Source organism: Eleutherodactylus coqui, chromosome 13 (assembly GCF_035609145.1).
Source record: "Eleutherodactylus coqui strain aEleCoq1 chromosome 13, aEleCoq1.hap1, whole genome shotgun sequence".
Lineage (NCBI taxonomy): Eukaryota > Metazoa > Chordata > Amphibia > Anura > Eleutherodactylidae > Eleutherodactylus > Eleutherodactylus coqui.
In genome coordinates, this window is record NC_089849.1 from 73,772,522 (window position 1) to 73,792,629 (window position 20,108).

At 43.3% G+C, this 20,108-nt stretch overlaps 1 protein-coding gene across 3 annotated transcripts in view; it reads right to left on the reverse strand.

Annotated features, from left to right (window-relative positions):
* The window catches only part of CARD14 (caspase recruitment domain family member 14), a 91,923-nt gene that overhangs the window by 19,007 nt on the left and 52,808 nt on the right, over nt 1-20,108 (reverse strand). For all 3 annotated transcript variants that reach the window (XM_066586777.1, XM_066586776.1, XM_066586775.1), the window contains exons 11-14: nt 19,079-19,158; nt 17,242-17,305; nt 12,600-12,786; nt 10,370-10,496 (exon numbers count right to left, since the gene is read on the reverse strand). In XM_066586777.1, the coding sequence (XP_066442874.1) occupies nt 10,370-10,496; nt 12,600-12,786; nt 17,242-17,305; nt 19,079-19,158 (458 nt within the window). The remainder of the gene's footprint in view (nt 1-10,369; nt 10,497-12,599; nt 12,787-17,241; nt 17,306-19,078; nt 19,159-20,108) is intronic.

Here is a 20,108-nt window from a genome sequence, read left to right on the forward strand (position 1 = left end):
CGTTCAGTATTGAACGGCCGCTATGTAAAGTCAATGGAGCGGGGCGGGGGAAAGCGAGGAGAGAAATCTCCTCCAGCCACCCCGCTGTGAGCCAGCGATACTAGCACCAGTGCAGCAGCATGAGAGCGAGTATGTGCGAAGACGAGTTTCGGGTATCGTTTGCCAGACATTCGTCCTGTCTAAATGGAGCTATACTCTATCAACACATGTGCCTCCAACCTAAGATGGTTAGAGTGATAGAATAATAGATTAAAAGTTTATCCAGGCCGAAAAAATTGAAATCAGCTCAGAGTGCAGGAAAGACAAAAAAATTGTAATACTCACCTAACCCAATCCTCTGCTGCCCCTGTTCCACCCATGCCCAGTTTCTTGCTGCACTTCCCTTCCTGGCTACAGCAGCGATGACATCCAAACAACGTGACATGTGTCTGCTGCAGTTAATCATTGGCCAAAGTGAGCTAGTGATTGACTGTAGCAATTTCATGTCTATGGTTTCGATGTAAGGGGCTACCTATAAGGGGTCTACACAGCCTCTATGATGTCACGAGCCAAGAGTCAGCTCAGGGGATAGTAGAGAAAGAGTCTACCCCATCCACAGGTCTTAAAGGAGATGTCTCGAGGAAGCAGTTAATTTTTTTTTTTGCCCAGTCCCCCTTATTCAGCATACAAAACTAAGCACCCGTTTAAATGACTTTTAAAGCCGGTTTCTACTCACTGTTCCAGCGTTTCAGCAACTTTTAAAAACTTTTCCAAAGATGGCCGCCGGTTCTTCTCCCAAAGTGTACAGCCCTTGCTTCAGCCCGACGTGCGCGCTCCCGAGACGCCGCCAGCTGTGTCTCCATGGCAACCGGACGCATCGCAGCCGCCGACCAGACGCCCACCGCCAGGCAGCAGGTAAGCGGCGCTAGCCCCCGGCTCCCCAGCGCTAGTTCCCCCATCGCAGCGACAGCCCCCCCGGCCTAGCGCTAGCTCCCCCGGCGCAGCGGCAGCCCCCCCGGCCTAGCGCTAGCTCCCCCGGCGCAGCGGCAGCCCCCCCGGCCTAGCGACAGCCCCCCCCGGCGCAGCGGCAGCCCCCCCCGGCGCAGCGGCAGCCCCCCCCGGCGCAGCGGCAGCCCCCCCCCGACCCATCACTTACCTGGGAGGCTTCTCGGGGCGGCTGGGCTGGGCTGGGCTGGTCTTCTCCGCTGGGCAGCTCCAGTTTCTGCACCTTCCTCTAACAGAGGATGGTGCAGAATGGCCGCTTCAGCGCGCTCCCGAGCAGTGACAGCTCGTCTGCGCATGCGCAGAAGAGCTGTAGCGGGGAGCACACTGAAGCGGCTCGTGCTGAATGGAGAAGACCGGACTGCGCAAGCGCGTCTAAAAAAGCAAGCTGCCAGCGAATTTAGACGGAACCATGGAGACGAGGACGCTAGCAACGGAGCAGGTAAGTGGAATAACTTCTGTATGGCTCATATTTAATGCACAATGTACATTACAAAGTGCATTAATATGGCCATACGGAAGTGTATAACCCCACTTGGTTTCGCGAGACCACCCCTTTAAGTTACTAGCAGCTCTGTGTCACAGAGAAGTCCAGGAAATGTGAGATGCAGTGCAAGATGCTGAGAGGCTAAGAGAGAGACCAAGGTCATCGAGGCTTGCAGAGTCTGATTGCTGCCCAAAGGGAGATAGTAGTGCAAAGTGTAGTACCCCAGAGTTGGGGTCCCACAGCATTGCTATTACTATCTCATGTGATGTGTGGATATTTGTGTATAATTATGTGTATATGATTTTACATGGTTAATAATGTGTTAATGTTCAGTGTTCTTACCACCTAGCACTGTATGACTATGCAGAATGCACCCTAACCTGCTCTCACACCTGTCAGTCACCCTTAGCTAGTCCAGGGATTGGCAAGTTAGCTCTTCCTTAGTTCAAGATTGGTTGTACAGGAAGGTATAAAAGACAATGAGTGGGCGGGGTTAGGCAGTCTAGTTCTGGAACCCAGAGAGAGAAGATAGCCAGAGATAGAGACCGGGGAGTTACAAGGAGAACATCTTTAACAAAGTCTTCTAAAGAGAACTTCTACATTAGCCAGTTAATGGAAAGGAGAGAAATAAAAAGAGGAGGAAAGTAAGAAAATCAAGGATGTGCTGATGTGTTAGGAGGAGAAAGGAACAGTAGCGAGACACCAGTTAACCCCTATCTAGTTCCCATTCCCTAAGTCCACAGTAAAAGATGCACGTGAAGTCTGTGATTTAAACAGGGTCACTGTGATGTGGTTGATGTAACTGCGCAAGAGAGATGAAGATTCTTCACTTAATAAAATATGGAATTGCTTTCATCTAAAGTCTGCTTCCTGCCGCCTACAACAACTGCACTGAGATACCACCCAACACTGCAGGAGGGTCAGGACTACTACCCCCATTTTTTGTTTAGTTGTCCAATTTTTATAAATATTATTTCTGTCCGGAATGGGTCCCTACTAGAGATGAGCGAACCTACTCGGCCACGCCCCTTTTTCGCCTGAGTGCCGCGATTTTCGAGTACTTCCGTACTCGGGCGAAAAGATTCGGGGGGCGCCGTGGGTAAGTGGGGGGTTGCAGCGGGGAGTGGGGGGGAGAGGGAGAGAGGGCTCCCCCCTGTTACCCCCCTCTCCGCCACGCCTCCCCCCGCCCCCCGGCGCCCCCCGAATCTTTTCACCCAAGTACGGAAGTACTCGAAAATCGCGGTGCTCGATTGAGTAATTACTCAAAACGAGTAGGTTCGCTCATCTCTAGTCCCTACCCATATATAGACTGTCATCACAACAAATCACCATCTTACCCTATCTGACTCCGCGGATAGCAGATTGCAACAGCTACCTATTTTTATTACATTTTTAGTATTTCATTTATTGTTTTTACCACTGCTGTCGTCTGACCCTAAAACGGGCATGCTTTTACTGTGCTAGGAGGAGCAGCAGAGCCACTGTGATTACCATTTTATTTCCCCTCACTGCTGAATACCTCCTAAGTCTGGGTCGGTCACTGCACAAAGCTCCAGCAGAAGGGGAAGCTTAGGCACCAGGACAGAGAAAGGAATCTAGGATGCTGCCCAGAGCAAACTGTGTGACTGTGTGAACCTGCTGTTAGGGGGCTCCAAGCTACAGGAATGACTGCAGCTGTTAGGAAGCCAGTATGGAACTGGACAAAGCTACTGGGGATCATCTTTAAGAGTAAAGAGCATTGGTAACTATATTAGTAACTGAGGAGAAGACTTTGGCTTCAGCTCATAATTCAAGGTCATAGTTATAAGGCTTTTCGAAAAAGCCTGACGTTGACTTCCAGGAATGCTGCCTTCCTATAGGTGGCGCTGTAGAGGTATTATTCCTACTTACCATTTGCATATTTCGCAGAGGAGCACGGCTGGCCTTATAAGTCTCCTCACACCTTCTAGGTGCTCTCCCTAAACAGAAACAATACGCTTCCTGACCCACATCTATAGGCCTCTCACTAGCCAAGCCAGAAACCTACCGCAAACTGATGAGGGGCAATATATAGTACCATTGAAAAAAACAACTCATTCTGCAAAAAACAAGCCCTCATACAGCTACGTTGATGGATAAATAAAAGAGATTATTTTTTAAAAGGGGATAGGAAAAAACGAAAATGGAAAAAAAAGGGCCATATCCTTAAGGGGTTAATGTTTAGTGATGAAGCCACCTTTCAGGCACAGTTAACAGACATAATGTCAGAATCTGGGGAGGGAGAACCCACCTGCCTACATGGAGCATATGGCCGACTTCCCGAAGGTGAATGTGTTTTGCACTATAACCTGTAGGAAAGTCTACGACCCCTTCTTTTCCCATGAGGAAACAATCACCGGGATTTCATACCTGGACATGCAACAGATATGGCCACTGCCGCAGGTGGAACAGGAGGACCCAGGTTTTATCTTCCAACGGACTGCGGCACCCCTCATTTTTACAATAAAGTCAGAAGTGAGCTCACAGGCATCTACAAAACAGATGGATTGGCCATGCAAGTTGTAACAATTTCTTCCTTGGTCAGAAATGCTATCTTTTCTTCTTAGGGAGAGCACCTAGATGGTTAGTGAAGAGACTCAAAAGGCCATTCATGCTCCTCTGGGTAATATGCAAATAAGAGAGATGGAATAATACCTCTGCAGCGTCACTTATTGGAAGGTAGCATTCGTTCAAGCCAAAGTTAGACTCTTTATACACGCCTTGTGACAAAGACTGGGAATTAGTCCTTGGTCTTCACATTCCTCAAACATTACATTTTGTGCTGTTTTTATTCTCTGGGGGAGAGTTAAAGATATAATCTATTTGCCACCCTTACCAGCCATCATGCGTGATCTGTGAGTAGGCATCATGGAATGTGTGATTGTTCTCAGTGTGAGAAACCAAGTAATTTTGTAGATTTGATACCTTTTAATGGCTAACAAAAATGCATGATGTTACAGCAAGCAAGCTTTCAGGGATATTTCGCCCCCTTCGTCAGGCTAGTGAAAAAAACTAGTTTGAATGGCACATAATTATAACATACAGATGCAGAGGGGAGGAGAACACATTCCTCTTGATCTAAATAAATGTTCACACACGGAAATTTGGGACTTTTTTGCACTCAAAACTTAAAACAACAAACAAACAGAGGGAGACATACATCGTAAATCAGTCCACTGAGCTCAGGACAGTTTTATGATGTGTCTTATCTCTCCTTCAACCTGCACCTGGAAGGAGATGCAGGACCTAGTGGATGGCAACATTATTACAAGTCAAGTTCTGAACTTTTATGAAGTTTTAAAGCAAAAGAAAAAAAAAATCATTTGGAGGAGGACATCCCTCTTGACCTACTTCAGACCTTTCATATTTTCCACTTATGTAAGAATCCAGGGCTGAAGTTTAATCCATTCTTGAGGGTGTCAAACATGATCATAAATTTGTACTCCTAAATTCTTCTGTGATGCTGCGACTTGAAATTGCCCTTCAGTATAATAACTCTCATCTGTTCCATGTCGCGTCCCTGACTACAAAAATGTTTTGCCACAGGTAGTTCAGTCTTTCTCTCTGTAATTGTGTGGCGATGAGATCTCATCCTGGCTCTCAGTTTTTATCCTATTTCCCGATATAAAGCCCCCGAACAGGACATTTACTGCACAGGATCAGGTAGACAACATCAGACGTGGAACATGTGACTGTCCCAGGATCTTATAGTCCCGCTGTGTGTTGGGGATTTGTATCCTGTCCGTGGTCAGTACATGTGAGCAGGTCTTACAGATACTTACCTTACAGGGATAAGTTCCTTTTTGTGTGCCTGAGGGCAATGCACTCCTAATTATAAGGTTCTTCAAATTTGGAGGTTGCCTATAACTCAGAAGGGGAGGGCCCGGGAATATGGTTTTCAGATGGTCATCCTTGTGTAGGGTATGGTGGAGTTTCTTTGCAGTCTTCCTTAGTACCTCTAGCTGTGAATTGCAGGTCACTACTAGAGGTATAGGCCCATTTTGTTTCTTTCTCCTTGTATTGGAGTAGTTGATTTCTGGGTATCCTGGTGGCTCTGGTGATTTGGTCATCAATCGAGGTGGGATGGGAGCCCTGATTTAAAAATGTCTTTTTGAGATTGTGTAAATGTTCCTCTCTGTCATTGCATCAGTCAATCGTGATACGCTACAACGTGTCTTGCAGGAACTTGACTACAGGATCGGTGTGTGTTGAGTGACAAAGGAGGCTCATGATATGGAAAATAATTTTGATGTTGTGCAACAAAACTATATGAGTTTCTGTTTTTATTGATACCAAATGTATGTATCCGAGTGTCATTAAACGTGTGTTATGAGTGTTTCAAAATGAGAAGAACATTTGTAATAACCCTGTATGAAATACTGTATCTTTAATTAAAATAAGTGCACCAAAAAAAGTCTCCAGAGGAACACGTTCTCAAGTAAGCCTGAAGAAAATAATCATTAGGTCTACTGTTACCGTGCTTCTTAGCTGATTGGAAAATTACTTTTGGAAGCTTTATTAAAAGTAGTGAAATGAGAAGCATTTGCTTTTTCAAATCAACCAACGCTCCTCTGAAAACTGAGAGCGGGAATCTTATTAGTTATTACTGATAACATCTCCACCTATTCCTGGCACTAGATAAATCATCCCCATTGTATCTTGCAATGTGCAAATAAGTCTTACGTAAGAAATGTCTGTATGGTGCCACTATTAAAGTGCTCTGTATTGTGCTTGTTTCCATCCCGTTCCATACGGAGTGATCGCTGCATTAGGATTATCGGGCACGTGAATTCTTGTGACCAGTGATGGCCGTTTCATGCTTTGGTCTTAGATAATGTATTGATCACTCTTCAGCATAGCAGAAGGCAATATTTTGCCATCATTGGGAAAATGTGGTGGCTTAAGTGACTTTCATTGCGGGTAGATTGTTGGTGCCTGGAGATGTGTTGCCAGGATTTCTGAAACAGTCACATTTGTAGGCTGTTCCCAACCACATTATCAAGAGTGTACCAAGACTGGTTGAACCATGTACACACATTTGACACAAGAACATGCAGCGCCACTCCACGTGTGGTTGGTCCTAGAGGCGAGGGTCGGGTGGCACATCTGGTATCTCAGCAATGAAGTGCCACAGTGGGCCAACTGACCCAGAAGTACAACAGCAGAGAAGTTAGACAAATTTCTACAGTGACCATGAGATGTACCTTGTGTCAACTAGGGTTCAATAGCCGAATACCTCCTAGAATGCTCCTCATAAACCTGCGTCATCACCATCAACACATGGCATGGACCCAGGATACCTATCAATGAACCTTGGGCACACAGCAGAAGGTCACCTTGAGGAACAAGCCCCGTTTCCTGCTGAACCATATGGATGGCCAGGTTTGCATCTGGAGTAAACAGCATGAAGCCGTATTTCACAGGTAAACTGTTTAAGTTCAACAGGCTGTTGGTGGCAGTGTCATGGTCTGGGGAGCATTTTCCTGGCATGGCCTAGGACTGTTGGTCATCATACCACAATCTTTGAATAATGAATGCTGCAGGGACTTGTTAGCTGACCATCTGCACTCATATCTTTAGGGAGTCTTCCCAGACTACAGTGCCATCTTTCAACATCACAATGCTTTATGTCATTGAGCTTGGATCACTAGGGAGTGGTTGGAGGAACACAACAATGTATTTTCTTCACTGTCTTGGCCGGAAATTCACCGGACTTTAACCCCATTGAACATGTTTGGAATATGCTGGATAGCGCTGTGAGATCTGTTCCCAAAATTCGCAAAATGTGCGCCAACTGACGGAGTTGCTGCTGCGGGCATGGGTCAAGTTGAGTATGGAATATGTTGGCCACCTTGTGGAATCTGTTCCCCAATGTCTGAAAGAATCACCCAAAATGGTTGACCAACCCGTTATTGAGTAGGTGTTCCTAATGTAGCGATTGTCCAGTATATATTACTGTATTACTGTGCCTCAGTACAAAATGGTATGTTCTCACAGCAGCAATGCAATTCCTAGACTTCTACAAAGCCTTAACGTAGCACACACATTATTGAGTGGTTGGCACTCTGCAGTTGCTTGTTCCTCTAGAGGAGAACAGTTTTGTAATACAGCAAGTGATTTGCACTGCCATCGAGTGCTTCCCACAACCAGACATTCAGGTATGGCACGTTGATGGTGCGGACTGAGGAGCTACGCCCATGTCATCAGCAGAGGGTGTCAGCTGTAACATACAATATAACTCTAATCCTGGCTATTTAATTTCTTAGATGCAACAGCCAGTAACACAATTTAAGTGGCTAAGTGGAGGGAGGGGACTCACTCTGTCACCCATTTCCTCCTCCAACGCACGATCATGGGGTACTAATGGATTGTCATGGTAACTGGGGCCAGATGGTCTCTCATGTTTGTTTTCCTATTACAATTGTCTTTTTTCCATTAGACAGCTGGCTGCTGCTTTAGACTTCTCCCCGCTGTCATCTCCCTGCTCAGCTTTAAAATCCCCCGCCGTCAGTGTTGTGGAAGGAAGCGCTGTGATTGGATTGAGCACTGGCCAATCACAGCCGGCACTCGATCATTCACAGCCAATCACAGCGTTGACGGCGGGAATGACAGAGAGGACAGCAGGGAGGATTCTAGTAGCTTGCCGCACCACTGCTGGGAGGTGAGTATGGAGGTTTTTGTTTTAACCCTTCCCTAACCCGAGTATAAGCTGAGGGGTTTTTTCAGCCCAAAAAATGTGCTGAAAAACTCGGCTTATACTCCAGTATATACAGTAAATGCATGTTCCAATCAGGAGTCTAATGTCATATACAGTACAACGGCAGTGCAAACTATATTATAAGATCAGAACATTATGCAGGGCCAGCTCCAGATTATATGAGCTTTTCGGCAAGTAAATCACAGAGGGCCACCTTCGTAATTTATACTATGCCTGTTAAATCAGTTATGAGCTTCACTGTGCCTCCTGAGTCCTTAATAAGGCCCCACTGTGCCCCTCAGTCATTTATAGGCCCCACTGTGCCCTCTAAGTAATTATTAAGCCTCTGCTGTATCCCATGAGCTGAGTAATTTAAAGGTCCTGCTGTGCCCTCTGAGTCATTACTTAGGGCCCATCATGCCCCGGCAATAAAATAATAATCTCGCTCACCTCCATCACCCTCCCATGGCATCCTCCATCCTCTGCCTTAGTCTCAAGTGGCAAGAATCACACGGAACAAAGCAGGTGGTGTGATAATGTCATCACGCTGCCTGAATTACAGTGAAGGTGCCAAGTAGTGAAACAACAAGCACTCAGGTAAAGGCACAGATACAGTTAATTTTAACCCCTTAAGGACATGGCCTATTTTGGCCTTGAGGACCAAACGATTTTTGGTAGATTTTCATCTCCATTTTTCAAAAGCCATAACTTTTTTATTTTTCTGTCGACGCGGCCGTATAAGGGGTTATTTTTTGTGTGGTGAACTGTAGTTTTTATTGGTGCCATTTTTGGGTATATAGACTATATTGTAAAACTTTTATTATTTTTTTATGATCGCAGGGAGAGAAAACGCATCAATTCTGCCATAGATTTTTTTTTACAGCATTAATCATGCAGCATTAGGGCTCTGTCACATGGGCGCCGATCCACCCGTGTTCCTGCACGATGAGACGGCTGCACCGCGTGTGGACGACTCTCTGCATGACCAGCTCCATTGAAGTGTGGCCGTCTTATCGTGCAGGAACGCGGCGCCCATGTGACTGAGCCCTAAATGACACAAACCATTTTTTTCTGTGGGCTGGTACGATTACAACGACACCAAAATTCTTATATTTTTTTTAAGGCTTTTCCACTTTTCTGCAATAAAAACCCTTTTTTTGCAATTTTTTTTTCTAAATCGCTGCATTCAAAGTCCTGTAACTTTTTTATTTTTCCATGGACGGAGCTTTGTGAGGTCTTATTTTTTGCAAGACGAGCTGTAGTTTTTATTGGTACCATTATGGGGTACATACGGCTTTTTTGATCACTTTTATTGCGTTTTGTTTGGGAGGCAAAATGCTAAAAATTAGCATTTTGCCTCAGTTTTTTAGCGTTCTTTTTTACGCTTTTTGCAGAATAAAAAGCATGTTCAACTTATTGTAGTCATCAAATATGTGGGATTTTAATTTTGTCCCCCTTTTTATATGCTAATATGAAAAAAAGCACCTAAAAAGGGTTTTCGTAACATTTTTTTTGCATTTTTATTGTCTTTTTTTTACACTATTTGTGTCCCTCTGGGGGACTTACAGCAAAGCACTAATGCTCGCTACAATAAGGCATTGCAGGACTTCTCTCCTGCAATGCCTTATCGCTTATTACAGCGATCACAGGCTCTGGCAATATAGGACGCCGGTGTCTAGTGTCCTGTTGCCATGGCAACCAGCCAGGCTCTCTGCGATTATATCGTGAGAGCCGGCTGAAGTCAGAGAGGGAGCGCACTCCCTCTGTGAACCCTTCCCATGCTGCGATTTACTTATATCGCGGCAGGGAAGGGGTTAACAGCGGGGGGCATATCTCCGATGCACCGCCGCTGTTGCAGCGGGAGGCCGGCTATCGGTGACAGCTGGCTCCCACTGCCGAATAGCGCGAGATCTTTCATGATCTCGCGCTATCCCTATGACATAAAGGTACGTCATTTTGCGGGAAGTACCCTGCTCGCATGGCGTACCCTTACGTCATATGGAGGGAAGGGGGTAAAGAACAGATCGATCCCTCTTTTGAGTGGACCCCCTCAGACTCAGAGGGACCTGGCTTTTGGGTTTGCTGGGTGCTGACGCTGGCCCAGCAATTATGTGACATTAAATGTCATAATTAAAAGGGTATTTGCATTGTTTATAGATAATACACAATAACGAACATTTTCTTACCATCCATTTTGCATCGGACAGAAAGGCAGCAGAAACCACTCACCCTATTGAGGGTGCAGTGGGCATCCTCAAAAGTCATTCCTTCTAGATCTACTTTATAAGCAGGATTCATAACATCAAAGTCTACCTGCATTTTGAAAGAATACAGATTAAATGATAGCAAGTAACATTTGAATTGAAATGATACAACCAGAGGACTTTGATCATGACTTTTTTTGTAATATATTTAAGTATATGTACATCACAATGCATTACTGCCTGATCATATAAAATGTTACTGTATATCTTATTAGGCATTATCATAGGTCGTCCTTATTTAAAAGATATTGAAACCTTTATGCATGAAAAATCAATACACACATAGCTTACTAAGTCCCTGCAGAAAAATAAATATGCACTTATCTATTTTTTTGTATGAGTTTTCCTTCTCATGCATTTATAAAACATCATACCTGGTTTGCAGGCTCTCCTACAATCAATTTCTGACTTGATCAGCTGGTCTCTCTCATGGAAGATGTGCTCTTCTCCTCTTTCAGAATGTTTGTAGCATAATCATGCTCACTCAATGCTTCACAGCTATCTCTCTATGTATGTCATTCTTTCTCTGAGTATCTGCTGGCCAGTTCCCCCTCACTGAGCAGAAAATTCACCAGAATTGAATTAACACTGAGCTCTGTTATTGGCTGTAGCTGTTGTGTCATCCCGTAAAGCAGGTATGAACAAAGACAGGAGCAGGGGAGCGAGCACCAGTGGGAGCAGGGAGAAGTGAGTATATGCTGATTTTGGCTGTAGCTCCGGGTCTACCAACATGGGCTACCAACATACTTTTGGTATCATTTTAAAGCTAAGATTCTGAAATAGAGTCAGGAATACTGAATTTACAGCTGTCAGATTTACTCAGTGTGCAGAGTATATCTTTCTGTCACAGGGGGGGGAGTGATATTAAGTTTGAGAACACCTTTGCTTTCTGATTGTCGCATATGGGTTTTTTCCCAGAAAAGGAGTAAAATGATGAGAACTTGCTCATCTAATTACTCCTCTACAAAAATTTAACTCTGCAATTACTGCAGCCATTGCTGACCGTGGCATCAAAACGTCTTTATGCTCGGGTCCTCGTTATTCGAGTCAAGCTTTTCGTAAAATTCGAGAGCTCTATTCAAGTAACGAACCCCATTGATTTCAACGGGAGACTCAAGCATTTTTGTATGGGACCCGCCGGTTGCCAAGCTTTTTTTTTCTTCTCTCGCTTTACAGAAAAAAAAAAAGTAATTTTTTTCCCCTTACACAAGACTGTAAATATTGAAAAACAGCGTACACATAATGGGTATCCATAACACCTCCATATCACACGCACATCTATAACAACCCATACTTTAAAATGTTATATTATTTGTGAAGCACAGAAAAAAAATCCAAAATAGCCATTTTCTGATCATTTTGCTAAGTTTAACTAGAAATTAAAAATAATTTAAAAACCGTGTAGAACTCAAAATGACAACTATAAAAACTACAAGTTGTCCCACAAAACACAGGCCTGGTACAGCTCTGTTATCTGAGAAGTAAAAATTATCGGGTCCAGAGATGTGCTGCCACATAAAAAATATTTGAATAAAAACAAAAAAGGGTTTATACTGTGCAGAAGTGGTAAAATATGATTAAGCCTCTATACATTTGGTACTGTTGTAATTGTAGTGGGCTGTAGAATAAAGGTAACCTAATATTTATGCCAACCACACTGTGAACACCATAAAAGTAAATTGCAAAAAAAAAACTAATGGTGAAATTGCTGTTTTTTATTGCCCCAAGTGAAAAAAAAAATTAATAAAAGTTATTCAATACATTATATTTACCCAAAATTGGTTTGTATAAAAACTAGAACTCGTCTCACAAAATACCAGGTGTCATACGGCAACATTGCCAAAAAATTATAATAGTTATGACTGCTGGAAAACAGAAGTAGAAACGATTTAAGGCTAGAATTAGTTTTGTCACTAAGGGGTTAAAAATGCACTTAAGGCAACTGAGTTTTGTGTCAAATATATTTACATGAGATATAAATTCAAAAATTGCAATAAAACAAAGTGAAATTTTTGGGAGGGTTTTGCCGATTTTAAGGTGCCTGTTAGGGGGGGTTAAACTACATCTGCATGACGACAATTATATGTCATAGTTACAGATTTTGTTTCCCAAAAATCATATATTTTGCTTAACGGTAAAGAAAATAACGTACTGCCATGATCTGGTATCCTGGCGTTAGTGACATTTCATCAGCAGCTGACTTCTGGATAACTTGATGGATAAAGATTCCCGTTCTGTTTCCTCCAATTATACTTATTTGTTTTAGCAGATCATCTCCCTGAAAAGCAATTGTTGTCACTCGACTGGGTATTCTCTGAGCGTACCGCCTCCGCACAGGGCTGCAATAGAACAAAATATATTGATTGAACTATTTCCGGTATAATATATAATTCTATCCATAGTATACAATATTCTTACTATGAATACATAAAAAAGCTAAGTGAAAACTAATTGATTAACTAGCAGTCTTATTAGACCCTGCCTTGTACACGGGCCGATATAGAGTAGACATCTGATGAGCGTCAATCATTGAGATTGGTGCTCGTTTGCCTGGCCTTTCCCCCTATGACAATACAAAAATCCCTCCTGCTTGAAATGGTAAAGATCCAAATTGTAGTAGTTTGTTACAAATTTCCCCTATGCTGTGAATATGCAGTTTTCGTCATGGTTCCCAAACCCAGTTAAATTGTTTAGATTTGCTCATCTCTCCATGTGATTTAAGAGATATAACACAGACGTGTTCTGTTCTAAGGAATGTTCAATTCAATTTGGTGTCAACATTGGCATGAAAGGGGTTATCTGAGATTTAGAAAATGATGGCCTATCTTCAGGATAGGACATCAATAGCTGATCGGTGGAGGTCTGCCACCCGGGGTCTCTGACGATCAGCTGATTGAAGGGACTGCTTCAATATTTACAGAATGCTGTATTTTTCGTATTGGCTGAGTGCTGCAAACCTTCATGGGAAAAGTGTGCAGTACTCAAAACAGCTGCCATGAAAAGTACTGCATTCTGCGTATTAACAGGACCGAACTTGGAGGAGATCCATGGCCTCTTCAATCATCTAATTGGCAGGAGTTATGTGCAGCAAACACCCACTGATCAGATATTGATGGCCTGTCCCTAGAATACGCCATCAATTACTTAAACCCAGATATACCCCTTAAAGATATTAAAGGGGTTTTTCAGTTAAATACTATTGATGACCGATCATCAGGATAGGTCATCAATAGTTGATCGGCCAGGGTCCAGCGCCTGAAACCCCAACTGATCAGCTGAGCGGGTGCACCGCAAATACACAGAGGTCAGAGCAGAAGCCTCTGGGCCAACCTCTGTGTGGTGGCCGGCGCTTGTAACTGCAGGCATGGCTCCCATTGATTTCAATGAGAGCCGTGCATGCAGATACAAGCGCCGCCCACTACATGGGAGGTCAGTGCGGAGACTTCTGCTCCAAATACACAGAGGTTGGAGCGGAAGCCTCTGCGCCGACCTCTGTATAGTGGCCGGTGCTTGTAAATGCATGCACGGTTTCTATTGATTTCAATGAGAACCATAACCGCAGTCACAAGCGCCGGCCACTACACGGAGGTCGGCGTGGAGACTTCCACTGTTCCGCTCTGACTTCTGTGTATTTGCGCCCGTACAGCTGATCAGTCGGGATCCTCAGCTACGGACCCCAGCCGATCAACTATTGCTGACCTGTCCTGGTGATAGGCCATCAATAGTATTTCACTGGGAAACCCTTCAAATAACCAGTGATAAAAAAAACTGTGCTACATGGAAGTTGGAAATTATAGTGTTAAAATCCCTCCTTTTTCTTTAAAGGTTTGAGATTCTCCGTTCTCAACGTCTTCTGCATGTATTTAAGGGGTTAAATGCTATATTTATAGAGAGTGCTTGCGCTCTAATGCTCTGCCTTTAATAGCCTCAGGGGTACTTTAATGTAATTTATTTGACTTAGGGGTAATTGGCCTAGGAACCAATGTTGAAAACACTTCTCATGAATCATGCCGGCAGTCAAGGGACACGACCTTAATTCGATGGAGTTAGGAGAATCACCACCTCGTGATTTTTAAGGTCAAACCTTCTGTACTGATTAATTTGTGATGTTATAGAATAATAACGGTCCGAGCCCCCCTCCCCCCCTAAGAAGGAGCTGAGTAGCATACTAATACCGCAGACTGTTTTATTATTGATTACAATGCATAACCTGAATGCAATAAGCCCCTATTACTGGCCGACGGCAGAAGGAATGGAACTAATTGTCTTTACATGGAATTTGGAGTTTTTCGTTAAAAAAAAGCCTGATCTACGAACGTTATAAAAATATATTAAGAAATTAATCAGCGCACAACTTTGTAACCACTTAGATTGGAAAAACAAAATAGTGCTGTCATTAGGCCATGCAATATAGATATGTAACAAATGGAGAAATACCTGTTACAACTAGAATATTAGAGTCTACCACAACTACTTATTCATCTACTACTTGTACCATGACTATATGGGATCATTGTAAATGTAAAACTGTACAATAATGAACCGCAAATGTAAATTCAAGACTTATAGGCTACCCATACATATTAGATATCTGTCTGCTGTCAACAGCTATCACTTCCAGCCACCCATACACAGGCAAACTTGGATTGGGCGTGCGTGCATGGTATGGGCAGTTTACATCCAACTGCTCGATCTCTATGTCCTGTGCCCGATTCTTTCCAACAAATGCAACCATATGTACAGTTGCACTTATGGTTCTGTATATCTGATCTTGGTTTACTAGCAGAGCCTTGTGTTGTCCTTGAAGACAGGGAGTAATCACAGTAATACAAGGGCATGGCAGGCAGCTGTAAATAGCAGTAATGTTTGTGAGAGGGTGCCAATAACCGCTCAACTGCTCAAGACCATTTGGGATACAGAAAATAACCTCTGCACTACCCTAGACTACTAGGGAAAGGAGCATTAACCCCTTTACTAGCTTACACCAACAGGGAAGCAGCCCTTTAAGGGGTTGTGCCAAGTTATCTCCTGTTCTATGAATAGGGGATATCTGTATTATTGAGGGGGTTCAACTACTGGGACCCCCACCAATCTTGAAAATGGGTGTCCTCATGATCAAAGTGGTTATCGCACATGCTTGTCAATAGGAGTTCCAGAAATTGTTGAGTGCTTGTACTCGGCAATTGCCAGCGCGCCCATTAAAATAGAGTGGCCATGTGCATGTGCGACCACTTCATTCCTGCAAGGACTTTCAGGACACTTATCCTCAGGATTGATGGGGGTCCCAGCAGTTAGACCCCCATCAATCATAAAGCTATTCCCTGTCCTGTGCATAAGGAATAACGTTATAACTTGGCACAACCCCTTTAACTCCTCCACTACCTTAAACATGAGGGAAGTACCCATTGACTCTTCCACTGATCTGCACCACAGGGAAAATGGTCATAAATCACATCATTAGCCTAGACCACCAAGAAACAGGCAATAACCTTGTCACCATCCTAGACCCAAAAGAAAGAACTAACCTCTCCAATGCCCTAAAACATGAGAGGAGCAGCCATTAACACCTCCAAATCCCTAAACCATTCTAGAAGCATCTTTTCACTTTTTCAATACCCTAGACTATAAGGAAGCAGGCAGTAAAGTGGTATTTTCACCTGAGCCCATGACCTTCTTCTACCACACTTTTTTGCTGGGTGCGACATCCAGACTCTAAAAGGTGGCCAGGTTTTAGGAAAACAACCAAGCACCCTATCCTACACTATTTCCATAACCTGGGGATATGCCACAAATGCCTGAGATGGAAATACCCTTTAAACTCTCCATTACCCTAAACTACCAGAGTTGTTCTCCCCCGTATGGTGCTATTAGGCCATCACATTTAGGAAATCAGCTCTCCGCTAAACCTTTTTAAAAGAAAAGTAGCACTAAATATCTGCACAAAGAAGAACAGAATCATTCCTTAACATTTTCTTAGGAAATCCTTTCCTTTTATCCTTCGTCCTGGGCTCTGTTCCTTCACAGTGTGTAACCAGCCTTGCATGAGTTTTACTCATGGTACTCTTTGGTCAATTAAAGGGGTTGTTTGGGACTTTTTTGATTTTTTCTATTAATGAACTGCCCTCTGGATAGGTTATCAATAAATGATCGGAGGTGATCTGCCACTCTTATCCCTGCCGATCAGCTGATTACCAGCACCGCTGTCAATATGGAAAGTGCAGGGAGCACAGTGCCTCCAATACCAGCCTGGGCCACTGCACTATGGTCAGTGTGATGTTCTTCCTGCGCCTTACATAGTGACAGTGGCATTGGTAATCAGCTGATAGGCAGGGATCCAAACATTGGACGCCTGCTGATCATCAATAGAAAAAAAAATCTAAAAAGTCCCAGACAACCCCTCTAAGGGTGGTTTCACATCTGCGTTGGAACCTCTGGCCGGAAGTTCTGTTGCAGATTGGCTGAAAATTCCTGGAAGAAAAATTGCTGTATGCAGCGCTTTTTCTTCCTACCCAAAACCGGGTAGCTGGGCGGAACCATTCGGCTTCATGGATTCCCCTTTCTTACTTCCAAAACAGAGCAGGAAAGCGGAATCCTCAGTGCAAGTGTGAAAGCACTCTAAGTAAATTCCATAAAATTAGTTTATATTAATAATGTGTATGGGAGACACTTTTTGGATGTCCCTGCATTAGATAATTCCTCTATAAAGGGCTCTGCTTTCAAGTTTTGGTTATTTTGTGCAAACCAGTCATATGTCCTCTCACAGGTCAATAAAACAATGTCAGTGGTCTACTAACCTTTCAATATAGCCAAGATCAAAACTTCTCTCACTTATATCCATGTGTGAAAGTAGTTCCAGACCTAAAACAGAAGAAAATAGTTATTTTACTATTTCTGAATCAGGTAACGCCATATTTAACCCTAATGCCGTATCGGATAGATTTTTAGTTTTAGGGTAAATTGGCGCGGCAGAATTCACAGCCGAAAAAAAAGGTGTCAAAGTTCTGCAAGCAGATTTTGCCCATTGCCCAATATTTATTCATGTCCATTGGCTTATTGTGTCTGTCCTCTTTAACTACTTGGATTGTGACCTAAATTTCTTGCTTCAATGAGGAATCCAACATTTACCTGCTGTGAATTAGCCGCGACTCCTTTTCTTATATTTTCTTTTCTATACGTTCACTTCAGCAATTTCCAATGAGAGCAGGTGAATTCACACTGTATCTATAGTGTATCTACCTCTTAATGTATAGTCAGTGTTACGTTTCCATATGTACCTCATGTGTCTGGATGATCTGCTATTCTTGTTTTTCCTTTTTCTCTTTTCTTTTTTATACTGTATTATTCATACCAATATTATATATCGAATTTAGTTCACTTTTTGTTGCAATTCGCAATATAATTTTAGTTCATTTGTTTAGTAAATTTCTCTTACTTTTTCAAAAAAAGAAATCCACATTTGAATACAGGTAGCAAAATCATAATTTTGACAGGGGCTATATTTGCGATTCGCTCATACATGTTACATCCATCCTGGCCTGCCAACGGGACTTTGGGATCACAGATGTGTCTAGATGCAGGAGCAGACAGAAAAAAAAGGCCATAGCGTCTGTCTACCAACGGACGAAGGGGACGCGATAAGTCTGGGGTGTCTGCCCACCAACAGATGGGTAGGACAAATAATCAAGAACAGGGCATCCAACAACCTAACGGACGGGTGGATCAGGCACAGGTCGGAATACAGACATAAACCATGACTGACAACTGCCCAAAACACTCACCAAGCATACCCACATGTGTAAACAGATGGAATAGATTAGGTACAAGGTATTGGTTCTTGGATTGGCCAAGTCACTTAAGCCCGCGAGCCCACTTCACGGGTCCTTGTCTTGCGGGTCCCTACTCTAACGAGACATAGGGATGTCCCTGCACTCGAACCTATGGACCTAACTTGCCAAGACATGGTAAACAATCCAAGCAGCACAGGACATAGTTCACACCAACACAGCATGGAATGCATACACAACTGAACAGGACTGTTCACACTACATGTCTGGCAACCAGCTCAGATACACAGAACACATCACATCTCACACCCACAGAGCAACAAGCATGAATCCAAACACAAGGGAAAATGAGGAACACCAGCTTCCTCCATCCAGAGGGCTAATATTTATATGCAACAGACCGGTGATGATTGGCTGGCTGAAGAACACCACACCCAGCCAGCTCAATCATGCCACATCTGTGGAAATGTGCTCCTGGAAACCCATAGTACTACAGGTCACAGAAGCACAACCTAACAATACAGTTAACAAAACCCTGTAAGGGTGGTTTCCCTTCTGCGTTGGAACATCCGGTAGGAAGTTCCATCACACATCCGACACAAAATAGTGGAGGAAAAAGAACTGCATGTGGCAGTTTTTCTTCCGGCTTAAAGCCGGACAGCTGAGCGGAAAGTGAACGGACCCCATTATAGTTAATGGGGTCTGTTCGGTGCTGTTCGGTTCTGTCATAAGATGGATTCATTTGGCTAGGCTATTCCCCTATCCTGCTCACCGAACAGAGCAGGAAAATGGAACCACCGAGCGCAGATGTGAAACCACCCTAAGCTTTTCAATCCAATCAGTTTACCTTTTTTGTACTCTGTGTCATATTCAAAGTCTGCCTCTGTTCTTTCTGTCTCAAGAAGATCAGGAAGTTCATTGGAGCAACTGTTATGAGTAAAAGGAATAATTCAGCAACACCTCTCATTTAATATTCTTTTGCAATTCTAATTGTCTATACGAGTTTGGTTTTGATGTTTGCACTTAATAAAACTTACTTACATATACCGAAAACCAGAAGTGGAATTATAGGGAAAGTCAGCCTCTACAACCAATCATTAGTATCATTATAATACACAAAAAATAGTACCACACAAATACGTAATCATAGCTTGGTAGTTCATCTTAATAATGCATCAGGAATGATGTCGGGAATCACCCAGGAACCTAGGATGACATCAGGAATCACCCAGGAACCTAGGATGACATCAGGAATTACCCAGGAACCTAGGATGACATCAGGAATGACCCAGGAACCTAGGATGACATCAGGAATCACGCAGGAACCTAGGATGATGTTATGTATTGGCGAAAAATGTGTGCAGAGCCCAGCAGATGTTATTTTGGTTGATATTGAGTTGCTTCAAGTGCCAGTAAAGGTCTTTAGGCATGGTACACAGTGTGCCAATTACCACTGGGACCACCACTGTTGGCTTGTGCCAGAGATGCTGTATTTTGACCTTCAAATTTTCATATTTAGTGATTTTTTTGTTGTTTGTCCTCAACCCTGGCATCACAGGGTATAGCAAAGTTGATGAGCCACATCCTTTTCTTTTCGATGATGGTGAAATTGGGCGTGTTATAGGCCAAGACTTTGTCTGTTTGTATACGGAATTCTCACAGCACTTCATTCGGAACCACATTTTTGGTTATGAAGCAACTCCTTCAGTTTTATTGCCATCTATGTGCCCAATGATTCTTGTTTACCTACTAAATGTCAGGTAATACGTACATGGTCAGACTACACAGTTTGTTTCTAGTCTTTAACAATGATAATATTGACAGTATAAATTATGCCAATGCAGACAAATGCATGTTACTCTGTTTCTAAATCATCC